Raw genomic sequence first — 18,126 nt, 5'->3', positions numbered from 1 at the left:
GAACTGTTGAGAGTACTGGTGCTATTTAATCTAGGAAGACTGATGTATATGAAAGATCAGATATGATTACAACTCCCACAAGAAAAGAAAAGACTGTTCTTGAGAGAGAGAACATGATATTATTTTCTGTTGCACAAACGGGTAAAAGGTACTGAGGACAAAATCCTAATTCTCCTAACTAAGAGAGAATTTATGAATATTAGAGCCTCACAACAGCTGAATGGGCTCCTCCCAGAGTGCAGGCTCCTTATCCTGGGAGGTGTTCAGGCAGAGATTGTATTACCCCATATTAGGGATACTATAGAAGAATCTCTGTCTAAGGGGGTGAAGAGGGTAGATCGGATTAGGTGATCTTGAGGAGTCCCCTAACTTTAAGGGCTCATGACTTTGTGATTTGCGAGCTGGGGATTTTGTAGTGTCCTAACCAAGGGAAATGCTGCAAGATGAGTTCATCAGGGGTGTCTGAGCCATGCATGGCAAGATGCCACCACCATCACTATGCCTATCCTTACGCTTAGGGAAAAAAATCTTAGACTCTTTGGGTACAACTGAGGAATCCTCACAAGTTAGCTATTTAACTTGTCTAACACTAACTCTGTGTACAAGTAATAACCTCCCTTATAAAGACATATGAAGCATTTTGTAAACACAAAATGAGATATCAATGTTTAAATATAGTAAAACATTTAAAAGCCATCAAAGTAAATGGTCATCCAACAATATATGGAAAGAGGCACTCTTAAACAGCATTAATTGCCATGATAATCATAAGAAGAATTACAAATAATAGAATACTTTAATTTAAAAAACCCACGAATTTACTGAGGATACAGATAAGTAATTTAAATTGAATCAAGAAAAATTAAAGCCAATTGAAAAATAAGCAAAACACAGAAAACTCAAATAACATATCATTTATTATTCAAAACAATTAAAAAGACTTCTTGGACACATTCATTGGATGATAAAGCTTAGCACAATTAAATAAGTTCTTACCATCGAACTTGTCATATTTCAAATGTCCATTGGCTTCTGGCACAGGAGGGATACGTGACACAGTGTCTTCAGTATCACCGTCCCCATCACTTGCTAGTTCTTGCTTAAGTTTGGTATCTAACCAGTCATTGACCAATTCCTGAGCTGTCAATAAAACAAAAACATCTTTTTACTTCTGAGACTTTCTTCATTTGCTGTTTTCATTCATTCAATAAATGTTAACTGAGCACTTATCATGTCAAGTACTGCTCTAGATGTTGGGAATACACCAGTGAACAAAACAGGAAAAATAAAACCTACCACCATGAAGCTTATGTTCTAATTGGGGAAGAGAGACAATGAACAAGCAAGTCAGAAAAACAGAGCAGGAGAAGGAGAAATGGTGTACAAGAAATGAAAGATGGGTGTTGATACTTTTAAATTAATTGGGTGGTCAAAGGAGGCCTCACTGAGAAGACATTTGAGCAAAAAAGGGAAGGAAGTGAGGGAGTGAGCCATATGGCTATGTAAGGGAAAATTAATCTGTGCAGAGGGAAAACAAGTGCAAAGGCCCTAAGGCAGCAGAGTGTCTAGTGTATTGGAGAAACAGCATGGAGGTGGTATGGCTGGAGGAATGAGTAAAGGGAGAGTAGTTAGAGATGAGGTAGAAGAGGTAATGTAGGGATCAGGTTTAGAGCAGTGGTTCTAGAGCAGTGGGGGTGATCTTACTCCCCAGTGGACATCTGGCAATGTCTGGAGCCATCTGTGGTTATTACAACTGGGGAACTGGGTAGAGGCCAGGGATGCTGCTAAACATCCTACAATTCATAGGACAGGCCCCACAACAAAAATTATCTGGCCCAAAATATCAACAGTGTTGAGGTTGAAAACACTTTGTTTAGATAAGTACTTTGGCTTTTACTCTGTATGTAATGGGAGGTTTTTGAGCTAAGAGGTAACATATTTTAAGAGCATCACTCTGACTACTATGTTAAAATAGACTATATGGGGACAAGCTCAGAAGCAGGAGACAACAGTTGAGAGACAAATATCCAGAAAAGGGGTGATGATGGCCTAGACCTGAAGTGGAGGTAGTAGAAATGCTCAGATTCTAGAACATAATGTTTTGAGGTGGAGTTGACATGATTTGCTGATGGGCTGGATATGGGATGTGAGAGAAAAATCTGTAAGGGTTTTGGCTTAAGCAACTATAGAATGGAGATGTCATTTACCGAGATAGGGAAGACCAAGGGAGCAGCAGTACTGAACTCCGGAAGATCAGGAGTTCAGTATCAGATGAATTGGGTTTGAGATGCTTATGAGACATCCAAATAGGGATGTCAAATAGGTATTGGCTATATCATCTGGATTTCAAGGGAGAGGTCCAAGCTGAAGAAACAAATGTGGGTGTTGTCAGCATACAGATGGTATTTAAAGCCATAGAAATGAATGAGATCGGCAAAGAAGGAAGGTAGATAGAGAATTGGTTCAAGGATTAATCCCTGAGGAGCTCTAGTATTTAGGGGTTGAAGAGATAAGGCAGAACCAGGTAAGTAGACTAGGAAGGAGAGACCACTGAGGTAGGAGGAAAATCAAAGAGTGTGATATCCTGGAAGCCAACTTCCATTTGGATTTCTTTCTTAGTGACATTCAGAAAATCTTCTTAATTATAGAGTTATGAGAGAAAATGTCTCCTTTAGCATTACTTTCATCATTATCATACAGCTCTTATGGATAGGGCATGGGCGTTTCAAAGAAGAAAAATGTCTATTTCAGTATTATCTTCATCATTGTTATTATCATTATTGCACAGCTCTAAGGGAATGGAGTGTTTCCAAATACTAAATGATGCCAAGAGACATTTAACATAGATGGGAATGCATGATATGTAAAAATAGAAAAAAATGAATCAAGGTGATAGAAACTAAGTATAAAAAGTATGCTAGCGGGCTTCCCTGGTGGCACAGTGGTTGAGAGTCTGCCTGCCGATGCAGGGGACGCAGATTTGTGCCCCGGTCCGGGAGGATCCCATATGCCACGGAGCGGCTGGGCCCGTGAGCCATGGCTACTGGGTCTGCGCGTCCGGAGCCTGTGCTCCGCAACGGGAGAGGCCACAGCGGTGAGAGGCCCGCGTACCACCAAAAAAAAAAAAAAAAAAAAAAAAGTACGCTAGCAACAGACACTACTGGCTTTCAGAGGAAGGTAGAGAAAGGGAGCAGATATTTACTGAGTAACCCTGTGTACAACAGTTCACATATTTATAATAAATAATGTGTAAAATAATTTGGATCTACTAAATGCCATTTATTAGTAAATAGAGGTATACTATGAAGTGCTTCGAAAGAACAAGGAAAGAGAACGGCTCTTGGAGGGTTCAACTGTAGTAACGCCTCATGTTGGATCAGAGGCTTGATGCCTACCTCAAAGCAGAGTTTCTCAAAGTATGTTCCCCAGAACACTAGTTCTTACTGAATATCAATAGACGGCTGATGAGAGGAGGAAAAAAGGATATAAACCTTTGAAACACATGTTCAATTCATACACGAGTACTTTCTAATGTGGATCACTAGTTTCTCAGGATATTAATACGTATTTCAAGATAAAAAGAGTTCAGGTTCGGGCTTCCCTGGTGGCGCAGTGGTTGGGAGTCCGCCTGCCGATGCAGGGGACGCGGGTTCGTGCCCCGGTCTGGGAGGATCCCACATGCCGCGGAGCGGCTGGGCCCGTGAGCCATGGTCGCTGAGCCTGCGCGTCCGGAGCCTGTGCTCCGCAACGGGAGAGGCCACAACAGTGAGAGGCCCGTGTACAGCAAACAAAACAAAAACAACAACAACAACAAAAAAAAGAGTTCAGGTTCTAGGAACCTTGGAAAAGGGGGTAAGTAAATATATATTTAACTACAGGACTTTTTGGAAACGTTGAGTGGCTAAAGTTTAGTGTGTATTCCTATTGATGGGGTGGGAGAAGGGGTGGGTAAGACATAGCCTTGCCAATTTCTGAATCAATCTCCTTTCTCCAACTCCAGTACCACCAACCACCCAAGACCAAGTGCCATTACAGCTCACAGAGACCACTGCAGTAGCCTTCCACTAGTCTCCCTTTTCCCTCTTTTTCTCCCCTATAATTCATTCTTCATATATTAAATAAATTATCCTACTACACCTCTGCTTAAAACCCTTCAATGATGTCTAATCATACTCAGAATAAAATCTAAATTCTTTCACCAGGCCTATAAGGCCCTATGTGACACGTCTTCTGCTCACTCCTGCAAGCTCACTTCCATGGGGTAGCTGAAGCAACACTGGTCTTCCTTCAATTACTCAAGCACACCAAGCTTGTACTTTAACTTTTTTGTTTTTTTAACATCTTTATTGGAGTATAATTGCTTTACAATGGTGTGTTAGTTTCTGCTTTATAACAAAGTGAAACAGCTATACATATACTTATATCCACATATCTCCTCCCTCTTGCGTCTCCCTCCCACCCTCCCTATCCCACCCCTCTACGTGGTCACAAAGCACGGTGCTGATCTCCCTGTGCTATGCTGCTGCTTCCCACTAGCTATCTATTTTACATATGGTAGTGTATATATGTACATGCCACTATCTCACTTCATCCCAAGTTACCCTTCCCACTCCCCATGTTCTCAAGTCCATTCTCTACGTCTGCGTCCTTATTCCTGTCCTGCCCCTAGGTTCTTCAGACTTTTTTTTAAATTTAGATTCCATATATATGTGTTAGCATACAGTATTTGTTTTTCTCTTTCTGACTTACTTCACTCTGTATGACAGACTCTAGGACCACCCACCTCACTACAAATAACTCAATTTTGTTTCTTTTTATGGCTGAGTAATATTCCATTGTATATATGTGCCACATCTTCTTTATCCATTCATCTGTCGATGGACACTTAGGTTGCTTCCATGTCCTGGCTATTGTAAAGAGAGCTGCAATGAACACTGTGGTACATGACTCCTTTTTTTTTTTTTTTTAATTTATTTATTTATTTAGGCTGCCTTGGGTCTTGGTTGCTGCGTGCACGCGCGCGGGCTTTCTCTACTTGCGGCGAGCGGGGGCTATTCTTTGTTGCGGTGCGCGGGCTTCTCATTGCGGTGGCTTCTCTTGTCCCGGAGCACGGGCTCTAGGTGCGTGGGCTTCAGTAGTTGTGGCCCGCGGGCTCTAGAGCGCAGGCTCAGTAGTTGTGACGCAGTTGATGTGGGCTTAGTTGCTCTGTGGCATGTGGGATCTTCCCGGACCGGGGTTCAGGGCTCGAACCCGTGTTCCCTACATTGGCAGGTGGATTCTTAACCACTGTGCCACCAGGGAAGCCCAAGGGGATTCTAATTCTTTCTCTTTTTTTTTTTGCGGTACGCAGGCCTCTCACTGTTGTGGCCTCTCCCGTTGCAGAGCACAGGCTCCGGACATGCAGTCTCAGCAGCCATGGCTCATGGGCCCAGCCGCTCCGCGGCATGTGGGCTCTTCCCGGACCAGGGCACGAACCCGTGTCCCCTGCATCGGCAGGCGGACTCTCAACCACTGCGCCACCAGGGAAGCCCCATGACTCTTTTTGAATTATGGTTTTCTCAGGGTATATGCCCAGTAGTGGGATTGCTGGGTCATATGGTAGTTCTATTTTTAGTTTTTTAAGGAACCTCCATCCTGTTCTCCATAGTGGCTGTATCAATTTACATTCCCACCAACAGTGCAAGAGGGTTCCCTTTTCTCCACACGCTTGTAGATTTTTTGATGATGGCCATTCTGACTGATATGAGGTGATACCTCATTGTAGTTTTGATTTGCATTTCTCTAGTGATTACTGATGTTGAGCATCCTTTCATGTGTTTGTTGGCAATCTGTATATCTTCTTTGGAGAAATGTCTATTTAGGTCTTCTGCCTATTTTTGGATTGGGTTGTTTGTTTTTTTTGATTTTGAACTGCATGAGCTGTTTGTAAATTTTGGAGATTAATCCTTTGTCAGTTGCTTCATTTACAAACATTTTCACCCATTCTGAGGTTTGTATTTTCACCTTGTTTATGGTTTCCTTTGCTGTGCAAAATCTTTTAAGTTTCATTAGGTCCCATTTGTTTATTTTTGTTTTTATTTCCATTTCTCTAGGAGGTGGGTCAAAAAGGATCTTGCTGTGATTTATGTCAGAGTGTTCTACCTATGTTTTCCTCTAAGAGTTTTGTAGTGTCTGGTCTTACATTTAGGTCTTTAATCCATTTTGAGTTTATTTTTGTGTATGGTGTTAAGGAGTGTTCTAATTTCATTCTTTTACATGTACCTGTCCAGTTTTCCCAGCACCACTTATTGAAGAGGCTGTCTTCTCCATCATATATTCTTGCCTCCTTTATCAAAAAAAGGTGACCATATGTGTGTGGGTTTATCTCTGGGTTTTCTATCCTGTTCCATTGACCTATATTTCTGTTTTCGTGCCAGTACCATACTGTCTTGATTACTGTAGCTCTGTAGCATAGTCTGAAGTCTGAGAGCCTGATTCCTCCAGCTATGTTTTTCTTTCTCAAGATTGCTTTGGCTATTCGGAGTCTTTTGTGTCTCCATACAAATTGTGAAATTTTTTGTTCTAGATCTATGAAAATGCCATTGGTAGTAGTATAGGGATTGCATTGAATCTGTAGATTGCTTTGGGTAGTATAGTCATTTTCACAATGTTGATTCTTCCAATCCAAGAACATGGTATATGTCTCCAACTGTTTGCATCATCTTTAATTTCTTTCATCAGTGTCTTATAGTTTTCTACATACAGGTCTTTTTCCTCCTTCGTTAGGTTTACTCCTAGGTATTTTATTCTTTTAGTAGCAATGGTAAATGGGAGTGTTTCCTTAATTTCTCCTTCAGATTTTTCATCATTAGTGTATAGGAATGCAAGAGATTTCTGTGCGTTAATTTTGTATCCTGCTACTTTATCAAATTCATTGATTAGCTCTAGTAGATTTCTGGTAGCAGCTTTAGGATTCTCTATGTATAGTATCATGTCATCTGCAAACAGTGACAGCTTTACTTCTTCTTTTCTGATTTGGATTACTTCTATTTCTTTTACTTCTCTGATTGCTGTGGCTAAAATTTCCAAACTATGTTGAATAATAGTGGTGAGAGTGGACAACCTTGTCTTGTTCAGTTCCTGATCTTAGTGGAAATGGTTTCAGTTTTTCACCATTGAGAATGATGTTGTCTGTGGGTTTGTCATATATGGCCTTTATTATGTTGAGGTAGGCTCTCTCTATGCCTACTTTCTGGAGGGTTTTTATCATAAATGGGTGTTGAATTTTGTCAAAAGCTCTTTTGCATCTATTGAGATGATCATATGGTTTTTATGCTTCAGTTTGTTAATATGGTGTATCACATTGATTGACTTGCATACATTGAAGAATCCTTGCATTCCTGGGATAAACCCCACTTGATCATGGCGTATGATCCTTTAAATGTGCTGTTTGATTCTGTTTGCTAGTATTTTGCATCTGTGTTCATCAGTGATATTGGCCTTTAGTTTTCTTTCTTTGTGACATCTTTGCCTACTTTTGATATCAGGGTGATGGTGGCCTCATAGAATGAGTTTGGGAGTGTTTCTCCCTCTGCTATATTTTGGAAGAGTTTGAGAAGGATAGGTGTTAGCTCTTCTCTAAATGTTTGATAGAAGTCACCTGTGAAGCCATCTGGTCGTGGGCTTTTGTTTCTTGGAAGATTTTTAATCACAGTCTCAATTACAGTGTTTGTGATTGGTCTGTTTATATTTTCTATTTGTTTATATTATATAAACATTTATATATTTATATATTATATAAACATAAATATATAAATATTTATATATAATATAAATAAATTATATTATATTCTGTTTATATTTTCTATTTCTGGCTTGCAGAGTTTCTGCTGAAAGGTCAGCTGTTAACCTTATGGGGATTCCCTTGTATGTTATTTGTTGTTTTTCCCTTGCTGCTTTTAATACTTTTTCTTTGTATTTAATTTATCATAGTTTGATTAATATGTGTCTTGGCATGTTTCTCCTTGGATTTGTCCTGTACGGGACTCTCTGCTCTTCCTGGACTTGATTGATTATTTCCGTTCCCATATTAGGGAAGTTTTTAACTATAATCTCTTCAAATATTTTCTCAGTCCCTTTCTTTTTCTCCTCTTTTTCTGGGACCCCTATAATTAGAATGTTGGTGCATTTAATGCTGTCCCAGAGGTGTCTGAGACTGTCTTCAGTTCTTTACTTTTTTTTTTCTTTATTCTGCTCTGCGGTAGTTATTTCCACTATTTTATCTTCCAGGTCACTTATCTGTTCTTCTTTCTCAGTTACTCTGCTATTGATTTCTTTTAGAGAATTTTAAATTTCATTTATTGTGTTGTTCATTGTTGTTTGTTTTCTCTTTAGTTCTTGTAGGTCCTTGTTAAACGTTTCTTGTATTTTCCACATTCTATTTCCAAGATTTTGGATCATCTTTCCTATCATTACTCTGAATTCTTTTTCAGGTAGACTGCCTATTTCCTCTTCATCTGTTTGGTCTGGTGGGTTTTTGCCTTGCTCCTTCATCTGCTGTGTGTTTCTCTGTCTTCTCATTTTGCTTAACTTCCTGTGTCTGGGGTCTTCTTTTTGCAGGCTGCAGGTTTGTAGTTCCCGTTGTTTTTGGTGTCTGCCCCCAGTGGCTAAGGTTGGTTCAGTGGGTTGTGTAGGCTTCCTGGTAGAGGGGACTGGTGTCTGTGTTCTGGTGGATGAGGCTGGATCTTGTCTTTCTGATGGGCAGGACCTCATCCAGTGATGTGTTTTGGGGTGTCTGTGACCTTTTTATGATTTTAGGCAGCCTCTCTGCTAATGGGTGGGGTTGTGTTCCTGTCTTGCTACTTGTTTGGCATAGGGTGTCCAGCACTGTAGCTTGCTGGTCACTGAGTGGAGCTGGGTGTTAGTGTTGGGTTGGAGATTTCTGGGAGAGCTTTCACTGTTTGTTATTACATGGAGCCAGGAGGTCTCTGGTGGACCAATGTTCTGAACTTAGCTCTCCCGCCTCAGAGGCACAGGCCTGACATCCGGCTGGAGCACCAAGACCATGTCAGACACATGGCTCAGACGAAAAAGTAGAAAAAAAGAAGGAAAGAAAGAAAAAATATAATAAACTTATTAAAATAAAAAATAATTTAAAAATTATTAGAAATAAAAAAAGTTTTAAAAAAAGAAAAAAAAAAAGAAAGAAGAGAGCAACCAAACCAAAAAACAAAGCCACCAATGAGAACCAGTGCTAAAAATTATACTAAAAACAAACAAACAAACAGACAGAAATCTAGGACAAATGATAAAAGCAAAGCTATGAAGACAAAATCACAGAAAGAGGCATACACATACACACTCACAAAAAGAGAAAAGGAAAAAAAAAATATACATACATAAAAAGAAAAAAGGAAGCGAGCAACCAAATCAATAAAACAAATCTAACAATGATAATAAACTCTAAATACTAAACTACGATAAACATAAAACGAAAAACAAATTAGATGCAGAAAGTAAACTCCAAGTCTACAGTTGCTCCCAAAGTCCACCGCCTCAATTTTGGGATGATTTGTTCTTTTCAGGTATTCCAGAGATGCAGGGTACATCAAGTTGATTGTGGAGATTTAATCTGATGCTCCTGAGGCTGCTGGGAGAAATTTCCCTTTCTCTTCTTTGTTCGCACAGCTCCTGGGGTTCAGCTTTGGATTTTGCCACACCTCTGCGTGTAGGCCACCAAGGGCATATGTTCCCCACTCAGACAGGATGGGGTTAAAGTAGCAGTTGGTTAGGGGGCTCTGGCTCACTCAGGCTTGGAGGAGGGAGAGGTTCAGAATGCAGGGTGAGCCTGCAGTGGCAGAGGCTAGCGTGATGTTGCAACAGCCTGAGGCGTGCCGTGTGTTCTCCTGGGGAAGTTGTCCCTGGATCTCAGGACCCCGGCATTGGTGGGCTGCATGGGCTCCCAGGAGGGGAGGTGTGGATAGTGATCTGTGCTCGCACACAGGCTTCTTGGGGGCTGCAGCAGCAGCCTTAGCATTTCATGCCCATCTCTGGGGTCCGCGCTGGTAGCCATGGCTCGCGCCCGTCTCTGGAGCTTGTTTAGGCAGTGCTCTGAATCTCCTCTCCTCGCGTACCCCAAAACAATGGTCTCTTGCCTCTTAGGCAGTTCTAGACTTTTTCCCAGACTCCCTCCCGGCTAGCTGTGGTGCACTAACCCCTTCAGACTGTGTTCACGCAGCCAACCCCAGTCCTCTCCCTGGGATGTGACCAAAGCCCAAGCCTCAGCTCCCAGCCCCCACCCACCCCGGCGGGTGAGCAGACAAGACTCGGGCTGGTGAGTGCTGGTCGGCACTGATCCTATGTGTGGGAATCTCTCTGCTTTGCCCTCCGCACCACTGTTGCTGCACTCTCCTCCGTGGCTCCGAAGCTTCCCCCTGCCAGCCCCTGTGTCTGCCAGTGAAGGGGCTTGCTAGTGTGTGGGAACTTTTCCTCCTTCATAGATCCCTTCCCGAGGGGCAGGTCCCATCCCTATCCTTTTGTCTCTGTTTATTCTTTTTTCTTTTGCCCTACCCAGGTACGTGGGGAGTTTCTTGCCTTTTGGGAGGTCTGAGGTCTTCTGCCAGCATTCAGTAGGTGTTCTGTAGGAGTTGTTCCACATGTAGATGCATTTCTGATGTATTTGTGGGGAGGAAGGTGATCTGCACGTCTTACTCCTCTGCCATCTTGAAGGTCTCTCTGTACTTTAATTCTTGATGCCACCTTTCCCACTGCCTGGGATGCTCTTCCTCCATCACAGCTCACCTGGCTCTTTCTTGTTATTCAGGTCCAAACTCAGATGACTTATCACTAACTGACCATTTAGTTTTCGTTTTATTTATTCCCACTCTAGAATGTATACTCCATGAAAGCAAGGACTTCATCTCTTGTTCATAACCTGCTCTTCCAGTGCCTAAAATAGTACCTGGCACAGAGTAACAATTTAATATATATGTTGAATAAATGAAGAAACAATCTGAAAAACTGGAGACATAAATGATCCAAATGGAAATTGGCTTCCAGGACATGGCACCCTGGCTTTCCTCCTACCTCAGGGGCCTCTCCTTTCCAGTCTTCTTTGCTGGTCCCTCCTGATCTTTTCATCCGTAAACAGTGGAGTTCCTCACGGCATCAGTAACTAAAATACTGAATTCCAGAGGAGTAAATGTTTTGCAGAGGCAGGGAGGTGAGGTCAGCTTTAGACTCTCTTCATAAGGAACAAAGTTGATTTATAAACTAGTGGTCAGATTATCTATATGATAGTAGATCAAGTTAACAAGCTGCCCTCTGTGCCACAGGATTAATATCTTACACTTACTAGATAACTGTGTTATGTCAAAACTGCCTCTGGATGTGGTTCTACTTCAAGAGACAAAATAAGCCTTAAATGTAACTGACTTGTAATATTGGAGTTAGAGTAAATTAGCTTCAGGGAAGTAGAAACAAAGAAAAATTAAGAACAAGAGAAAGAAAAGCTTTCATTTCATACTTTGAAATACATTATGAGTTACACTTTAGTAAGTTGTACTCCAAAGAATTGTTAACATTGCAGCAAAAAATGTATTCTCTTACCTTCTGCATAGACTTCATCATGATCCTCTATTTGCTCAGGTGTTTCCAAATCTACAATTTGGTTCCAAAGCCTTCTGGATAAATCTGAATTTCCAGCAGAAAATGCTTTTGAAACTGCAAATTCTGAAGCTTTCTCCACTCTCTTTAGAAAAAAGAAAAAATCCACTAAGATGACAGCTTTCTTCAGGGTTAAAGAATTTCTCTCGTATTTAAGAATCTGATTTTCTACCAACTACCAAGATACTTTCATTTTTCCATTTTTAAAGGAACTCTGAGGTTTAAACATCCACCCTAAATAATTTCATTCATTAAATATGCAATTAATTACAGTATTTTACCAAGTTTTAACAGGTGTTCACAATGTTTATATTTGAACAAAAGGTAATTTAAGCTTTAGATAACTTTTGTTTAGAGCATTAGTAATGGGATCCTGACACCTGGATATTTTATTTTAAAAAATATATAATATTTTATTAGTTTCCATGTCACTAGGACTTGCATATGAATATGAACCACAGGCAGGTAGCTACACTTCCTCAAATTACTACCTCTGAAAGGAACTTCCCATCATATATTAGGGAAACTGTAAGTTCAAAAAAAGTGGGATAAACAGAGTCATTGAACTGCAGTAATCAGGAATATTTTAACTCAACAGTGAGAATCTAGTAAAAGTATGGCCAAATCCACAGGAACGGGGAAGGGATTAGCAGAGGTGGTCAAACTCCTGGCGTTTTGGTTTACCTGCATGGTATAAAAAGTGTATTTTACAATTAACCCCCGACTTCACCCCTCACCCCACAAGCTGGTTTTTCTCCATGCCTGTTGTGTTCCTAGCCTTCCAACTCAGGTAGTGACAACTCTATTCTTTCAGTTCATCAGGACAAAAATCTTGGAGGCCTTCTTGAATCCACTCTCTGTTATCCCACACACAATCTGTCAGGAAATCAGTTGACTCTAATTTCAAAATATATCCAGAAGATGACCCCTTCTTGTTACCTCCAGTGCTATCACCCTGGTCCAAGGCACCAACGTCTCCTGACACGTTTTCTGGAATAGTCTCCCACCACAGCAGGCAGAGAAACCCTTTTAAAATGAAAGCCGTCTCCTGTTAACTACACTCAAAACCCTTCAATGGTTCCCTAGCTCCCTCAGAACAAAAGTCGAAGTCCTCATGACACACTCCGTGGTCCTCCAACATCAGGCCCTTGTGCGCTCTCTAAGCTCGCTGGCCGCTCCTGCCACTGCTCACTCTACCTCAGCCACTCTGACTTCCTTGTTTATTCCTCCTTAAACGTGCCAAGTGCATTCCCACCTCAGCCTCTGTGCTTTCTTCCCCTCTGACTGCTCTCCTCCAGAAGGCTGTACTACTCTTTCCCTCCCCTCCTCAAGTCTTTACTCAAATGTCACCTTCGTAGCAAGGCCCGCTCTGACTACCCCTTAAATAATTGTAAACACCCTCCTCCTGGCTCTCCCAGTTTCCCTCGGCAGTTCTGACTTTCTCTGTAGCACTTATGACCTTATAACATATTTTATCGTTTATCGTCTCCCCTAACTCGAACATAAGCAGGGATTTTTGTCTTTTTCATGCGTGAAACCCCTAGCACCTAGAACAGTGCTTGGTATATAACAGATGCCCCATCAGTGTTTGTTAAAGAATGACTATGTTAAAGAGTTATTCAAAAAAGCCACACTTTCCCATAGTTTATGTTGTTGTCTGACCTATTTTGAAAATGATTTTTCCTCATGCCCTTCGTGGAAAGACTGGTAGTACAACTGTCAAAACCTGCCATGGGCTTTGCCTTTTAAACTCTCAAAGGTTTCGTATACTAAGTTTGAATTAGACAGAAGCACAGGAATAAAGTTGAAAAGGCAAGGGTAACTTGAAAAAGATGTAGAAAATAGAACATATGGGAAAAGATATGAATAAGAAGAAAAATGATCTAATCAGGGTTAGAGTCAAGAAAGTATCACTTACTCTTTATGAGGTCACTCTGGAGAGATCCGTTTCCCACATTATCTTTCCATATATGTCCCCCTCTTCCATTTTGAGTGAGTGGTCCACTCAAGTGGATTTGCAAATCTTAGTTGTAGAAGTTGTAACAGTTTAGGGTACACCCAGAGTTGGAATATATTAGGGAATAAAATCAGACAAGAAGACAGAGGAGTGAACAGAGAGGTATTAAGAGAAGCAAGAGGGGGGCTTCCCTGGTGGCGCAGTGGTTGAGAGTCCACCTGCCGATGCAGGGGACACGGGTTCGTGCCCCGATCCGGGAAGATCCCACATGCCGTGGAGCGGCTAGGCCCGTGAGCCATGGCCGCTGAGCCTGCGCGTCCGGAGCCTGTGCTCCGCAACGGGAGAGGCCACAACAGTGAGAGGCCCGCATACCGCGAAAAAAAAAAAAAAGAGAAGCAAGAGGAAACAGTGTCACGAAAAGGTAATGGAGGAGAGAATTTCTAGAATAAAAAAGTGATAACTAGAATAAAAAAATAACTGTATCAAACAGACCTGAAAAAGTTTGAGGACAAAGAATGGACCACTGGATTTACTCGGGAAGTCATTTATGACAACTTTCTGTGGAGTGGTAAGAAGTAGAAACTGAAGGAAAATAATTTTGGACACAAGAGGATAATAAAAACACAAAGGCAAGGAGTCCAGGCTATACATCCAAAGATACTGGAAAGGAAAAAGAAATAGTATGGCAATCAGAATGGACTGCATGGTGAAATGAGAACTTCTTGATTTTTTTCTAGAAGGGAGATTTGAGGGTATAATGGAGAAAGAGCTACTGCAGAAGTTTTAGAGGAATGATAAAATCTAACCAAGTCAAGCTGGCTGACAGCAGCATGAAAGAGGAAAATGGTGCAGACAAATCACAGCAGAAGTTTATCCTTTTATTTTACCCAAATCTTCCCCTCTGGAGGAGACGGTGACTAAATGTACAATTAAGCCCTGCAAAGGCTTGGCATTCTGACTTTCAACACTGACACGCAAGCTGAGCCTGATGGAGACTGAGAAGTGGGCTTCCTAGAGGTTAGCCTCCATGACAGTGGACCCATTTTACTGTCTTCTAAGTCAGGCCTTCTGCAGGAGCCAGGAAGCTTCCCTGGCCCCATTTATATGAGCGCCCCACGCCATGAGCTTCCACTGCATCCTTAATTCTCCCAACAATTTAAAGTAAGTTGTTTAGCCCCCCCACTGGACTATAAACTCTGGGAGGGCAGAAACTGTACCTGCCCCGTGCACTGTTTTACTTCCGGTGCCCAACATAGTGGGCTAGTACTTGGCAGGAACTTAATAAATACTGGCTGGATGAAAAAATGGTTAACAGTGATTATATCTGTCCTAGGTTCCACCTGGCCTGGTGCTCATAATGCCTGTCAATTTTGATAAGTAATAGCTCTTCAAAATACTACCAGGCAGAAGGATATTTTCCCAGGAAGATACTGCATGATTTTGAAACAGGTCGTGCACAAATGAGTATGGCAAGTTGCCAAAATGACACTCGGAGGCACGCACCAGAAGTGGTTTAATGGTACTTTCAACTTAAATGGTACTTGGACTCAAAAATATACGTCTCAGGCCTGGAAGAGACCTCAGAGGTTATCTAACACAATCCACCACCATCCGCCACCCCCACTCAACGCTCAAACATATTCCTCATTAGTCCTAACATTAAGTGACCACTTAGAACCCACTTGAATACCTCTAGTGATAGAAAATCCATCTGTTTATAAGAATGCCCACTCCATTTTTGGATTGCTTTAGTTACTAGAGGATTCCTACTTGTGATGCATGCATAGCTTTTACCTATTGTATTGGTCCCACAGGTCAATGTAACTACAGTACGTTCTTTCCAATTATCTGGGGAAAGCCACAATGTCCTCTCCTAAGGCTTCTCCTCCCCTCCTCCTTTAATCCTTTTCAAATGATCCTCATGGCATTTGAAAGGGATGTCTACCTGTTATCTTGTCATTCATGCTTTTATAGAAGCCACAAAATCATGAAAATGTACTATAGTACAAAACTAAGGCAACATATATAGTCACATGGGAATGAAAACAGCAAAATATATGCAAAATGGAGACCTATTAGTATTCCTATTCCATCTGACTATGTGTGACTCTTAATTCTCTTTCTATCTTAATTATGAAATATCCTTACCTTAATCCAGTGTTCCACATTGTCAGGGTCAAACACAGGCTGTAGAAAATATATACAGAATATTAGTTCCCAGTAATGTATCTATCAACTTTGCCATTTTAATTTGTCTTTCTGGTTGAAGGCTGTGGACAAGCGTCCTTTAGTCTTTCCCCAAAGCATTGCATTAGAAAGTTCAGCAACAAAAAAAATACAGAATGCTGGTAGGATGAAGAAAACACGAAGCCTTCTCTGGAACAACTTCTGACTGCTTTATCTCTTACTTAGGCCCATCTCCAGATTCTGATTTAATTGGTCTGGGGTAGGGCCCATGTGTCAGTATTTTTTTAAAGCTCCCCAGGGTTAAGAGCCAAGATAGAGGAATGCTACATATAATATTCCTTATAAAAACCCAAATAAGCACTGATTAATTAGCCAGGTTATTCAAGTGTCATGGAAACAAATCTGCTTGGAGAAAGGTGTGCGCCTCTCCCCAGACCCCTCTTTTCATGAGTAACTTGTATTTACCTAGAGCAAGGATATTGTTTGATCCAATAAGAAATGGGGGGTAGAGTGAGGGATAACCAATCTTCCACTGTTTTACAGAGCAAAAATAAGGCAGAAATCACATAAATTTCTACCCAGGTCAGTCAGATATTAATCTGAAATTAGAAATCAGACCAGTAGGACACCTGCTTTCTTCACTCTCTGTTAACTCTCAGAAGTCTGCAGAATTCCCTCTAATAGCAACTTAACAAATAGAGGTATTTGCTTTGCTAATAATTTAGGTGGGTTTTTCAATAAATAAGGGAATATCTAAACAAGCATGCTGACACATACAGGAGGGAAAGGTATAATACTATCCTTCACTTATATAACACTTCCCCTACAAAGCACCTTACAGATAACTAATTAATGCAGCTGTATTGCTGAATAATTTTGTCGCTGCAACAAAGAAACAGCTGATCCTATTCAAACACAATTGAACCTCAAGGATCTCTTGTTTTTTACCTTTCTATCCTCTAGGTAGTAACAATGAGCACTAGCAGCAAAAACTTTCCTTTTGGGGTCCCCAAAACTGTCCCCAGTTTTTACCTTTCATCATCAAGTTTATACCCATAACCTACTTTGGATCCAATCTATTATGGAACTGGTACAACAGGAGCAGACTCTGTTTCCAAGTCTCTTTAATGCTCCAGTCTGCACACTCCAGCATCTGGCGCAAGATATTCACCACGTAAAGTATGTCCAGTGCATTATTTAGCTGGTATATTTAGAATAACCTGCAAGCACAATTGCCTAGGGGCCACAGAAACGCCACATGTCTACCGAATATTTTTTAAGGAGGGGTAACTTAAGGGTGAAAACAGCTGTAAGCTGAGAAGTCCTCCATTTGGTACTCCCATTTACATTTAAAGCATTCATTTTTGTGACTGTTAAAAAAAGTAGTCTGTGGGGCTTCCCTGGTGGTGCAGTGGTTGAGAATCCGCCTGCCGGTGCAGGGGACACGGGTTCGAGCCGTGCTCCGGGAAGATCCCACATGCCGCAGAGCAGCTAAGCCCATGCGCCACAACTACTGAGCCTGCACTCTAGATCCCGCGAGCCACAACTACTGAAGCCCAAGCACCTAGAGCCCGTGCTCCACAACAAGAGAAGCCACTGCAATGAGAAGCCCGCGAACTGCAACGAAGAGTAGCCCCCTCTCGCCACAACTAGAGAAAAGCCCGCGCGCAGCAACGAAGACCCAACGCAGCCAAAAATAAAGAAATTAATTAATTTTAAAAAAAGGAGTCTGTGTAAAGCACACTCCGTGTGACTGTGACTTTTCACATGTCATTTACACGTTTCAAGTTTACAGTGGGGTTATCAGTTTTCCATGTCTTTGGATGCTAATGCATCAAAGAAGGTGGCAAATATAAAGAGGATCTATTTTTTGATTGTTTCTACAATTTAGATTTTCAAGTGAATCAAGTATTGATATAGTCAATATGCACTTGCATTTCTGAGTTCATTTTAGATACTTTATGTAAAACTAGAAGGGGAGGAATATGAGGCCGAGGACTTAAGGTGAAGATCTTACCCCTCCAACAAAGAAATTTCCTATGATTTGCAAAACATTAAAAAAAAAAAAGAAGAAGAAGAAGAAGAATGAAAGAAAAGAAAAGAAAAAGAAATGAAACCGTGTGGGAACTTCCCTAAAACCAGGAGTGGTGGGGAGCCGGGATAGCTCTCGAATTCTCTTCACCGGAAGGGGCACTATCAAGACTCTCCAGTTTTTGAGAAAAGCGTTAGATGGAAACAGTTCTTCCACGACGCTGCCCATCAAAGCCGTAAGGTAACCAAGCCCCAAAGTTCCTAGGCCCCCTTCACTTAGCGCAGTGCTGGCTCTCAGTGGGTCATGG

At 41.4% G+C, this 18,126-nt stretch overlaps 1 protein-coding gene across 4 annotated transcripts in view; it reads right to left on the bottom strand.

Moving 5' to 3' along the window:
- The window catches only part of CCDC191 (coiled-coil domain containing 191), a 102,815-nt gene that overhangs the window by 84,305 nt on the left and 384 nt on the right, over positions 1 to 18,126 (bottom strand). For 3 of the 4 annotated variants that reach the window (XM_033432127.2, XM_004272045.4, XM_033432130.2), the window contains exons 2-4: positions 15,749 to 15,787; positions 11,587 to 11,728; positions 997 to 1,140 (exon numbers count right to left, since the gene is read on the bottom strand). In XM_033432127.2, the coding sequence (XP_033288018.2) occupies positions 997 to 1,140; positions 11,587 to 11,728; positions 15,749 to 15,787 (325 nt within the window). The remainder of the gene's footprint in view (positions 1 to 996; positions 1,141 to 11,586; positions 11,729 to 15,748; positions 15,788 to 18,126) is intronic. The other variant, XM_033432129.2, reaches the window with a different exon arrangement.

Source organism: Orcinus orca, chromosome 5 (assembly GCF_937001465.1).
Source record: "Orcinus orca chromosome 5, mOrcOrc1.1, whole genome shotgun sequence".
In the NCBI taxonomy this organism is placed as follows: Eukaryota; Metazoa; Chordata; class Mammalia; order Artiodactyla; family Delphinidae; genus Orcinus; species Orcinus orca.
This window is presented reverse-complemented; position numbering and strand designations above follow the sequence as displayed.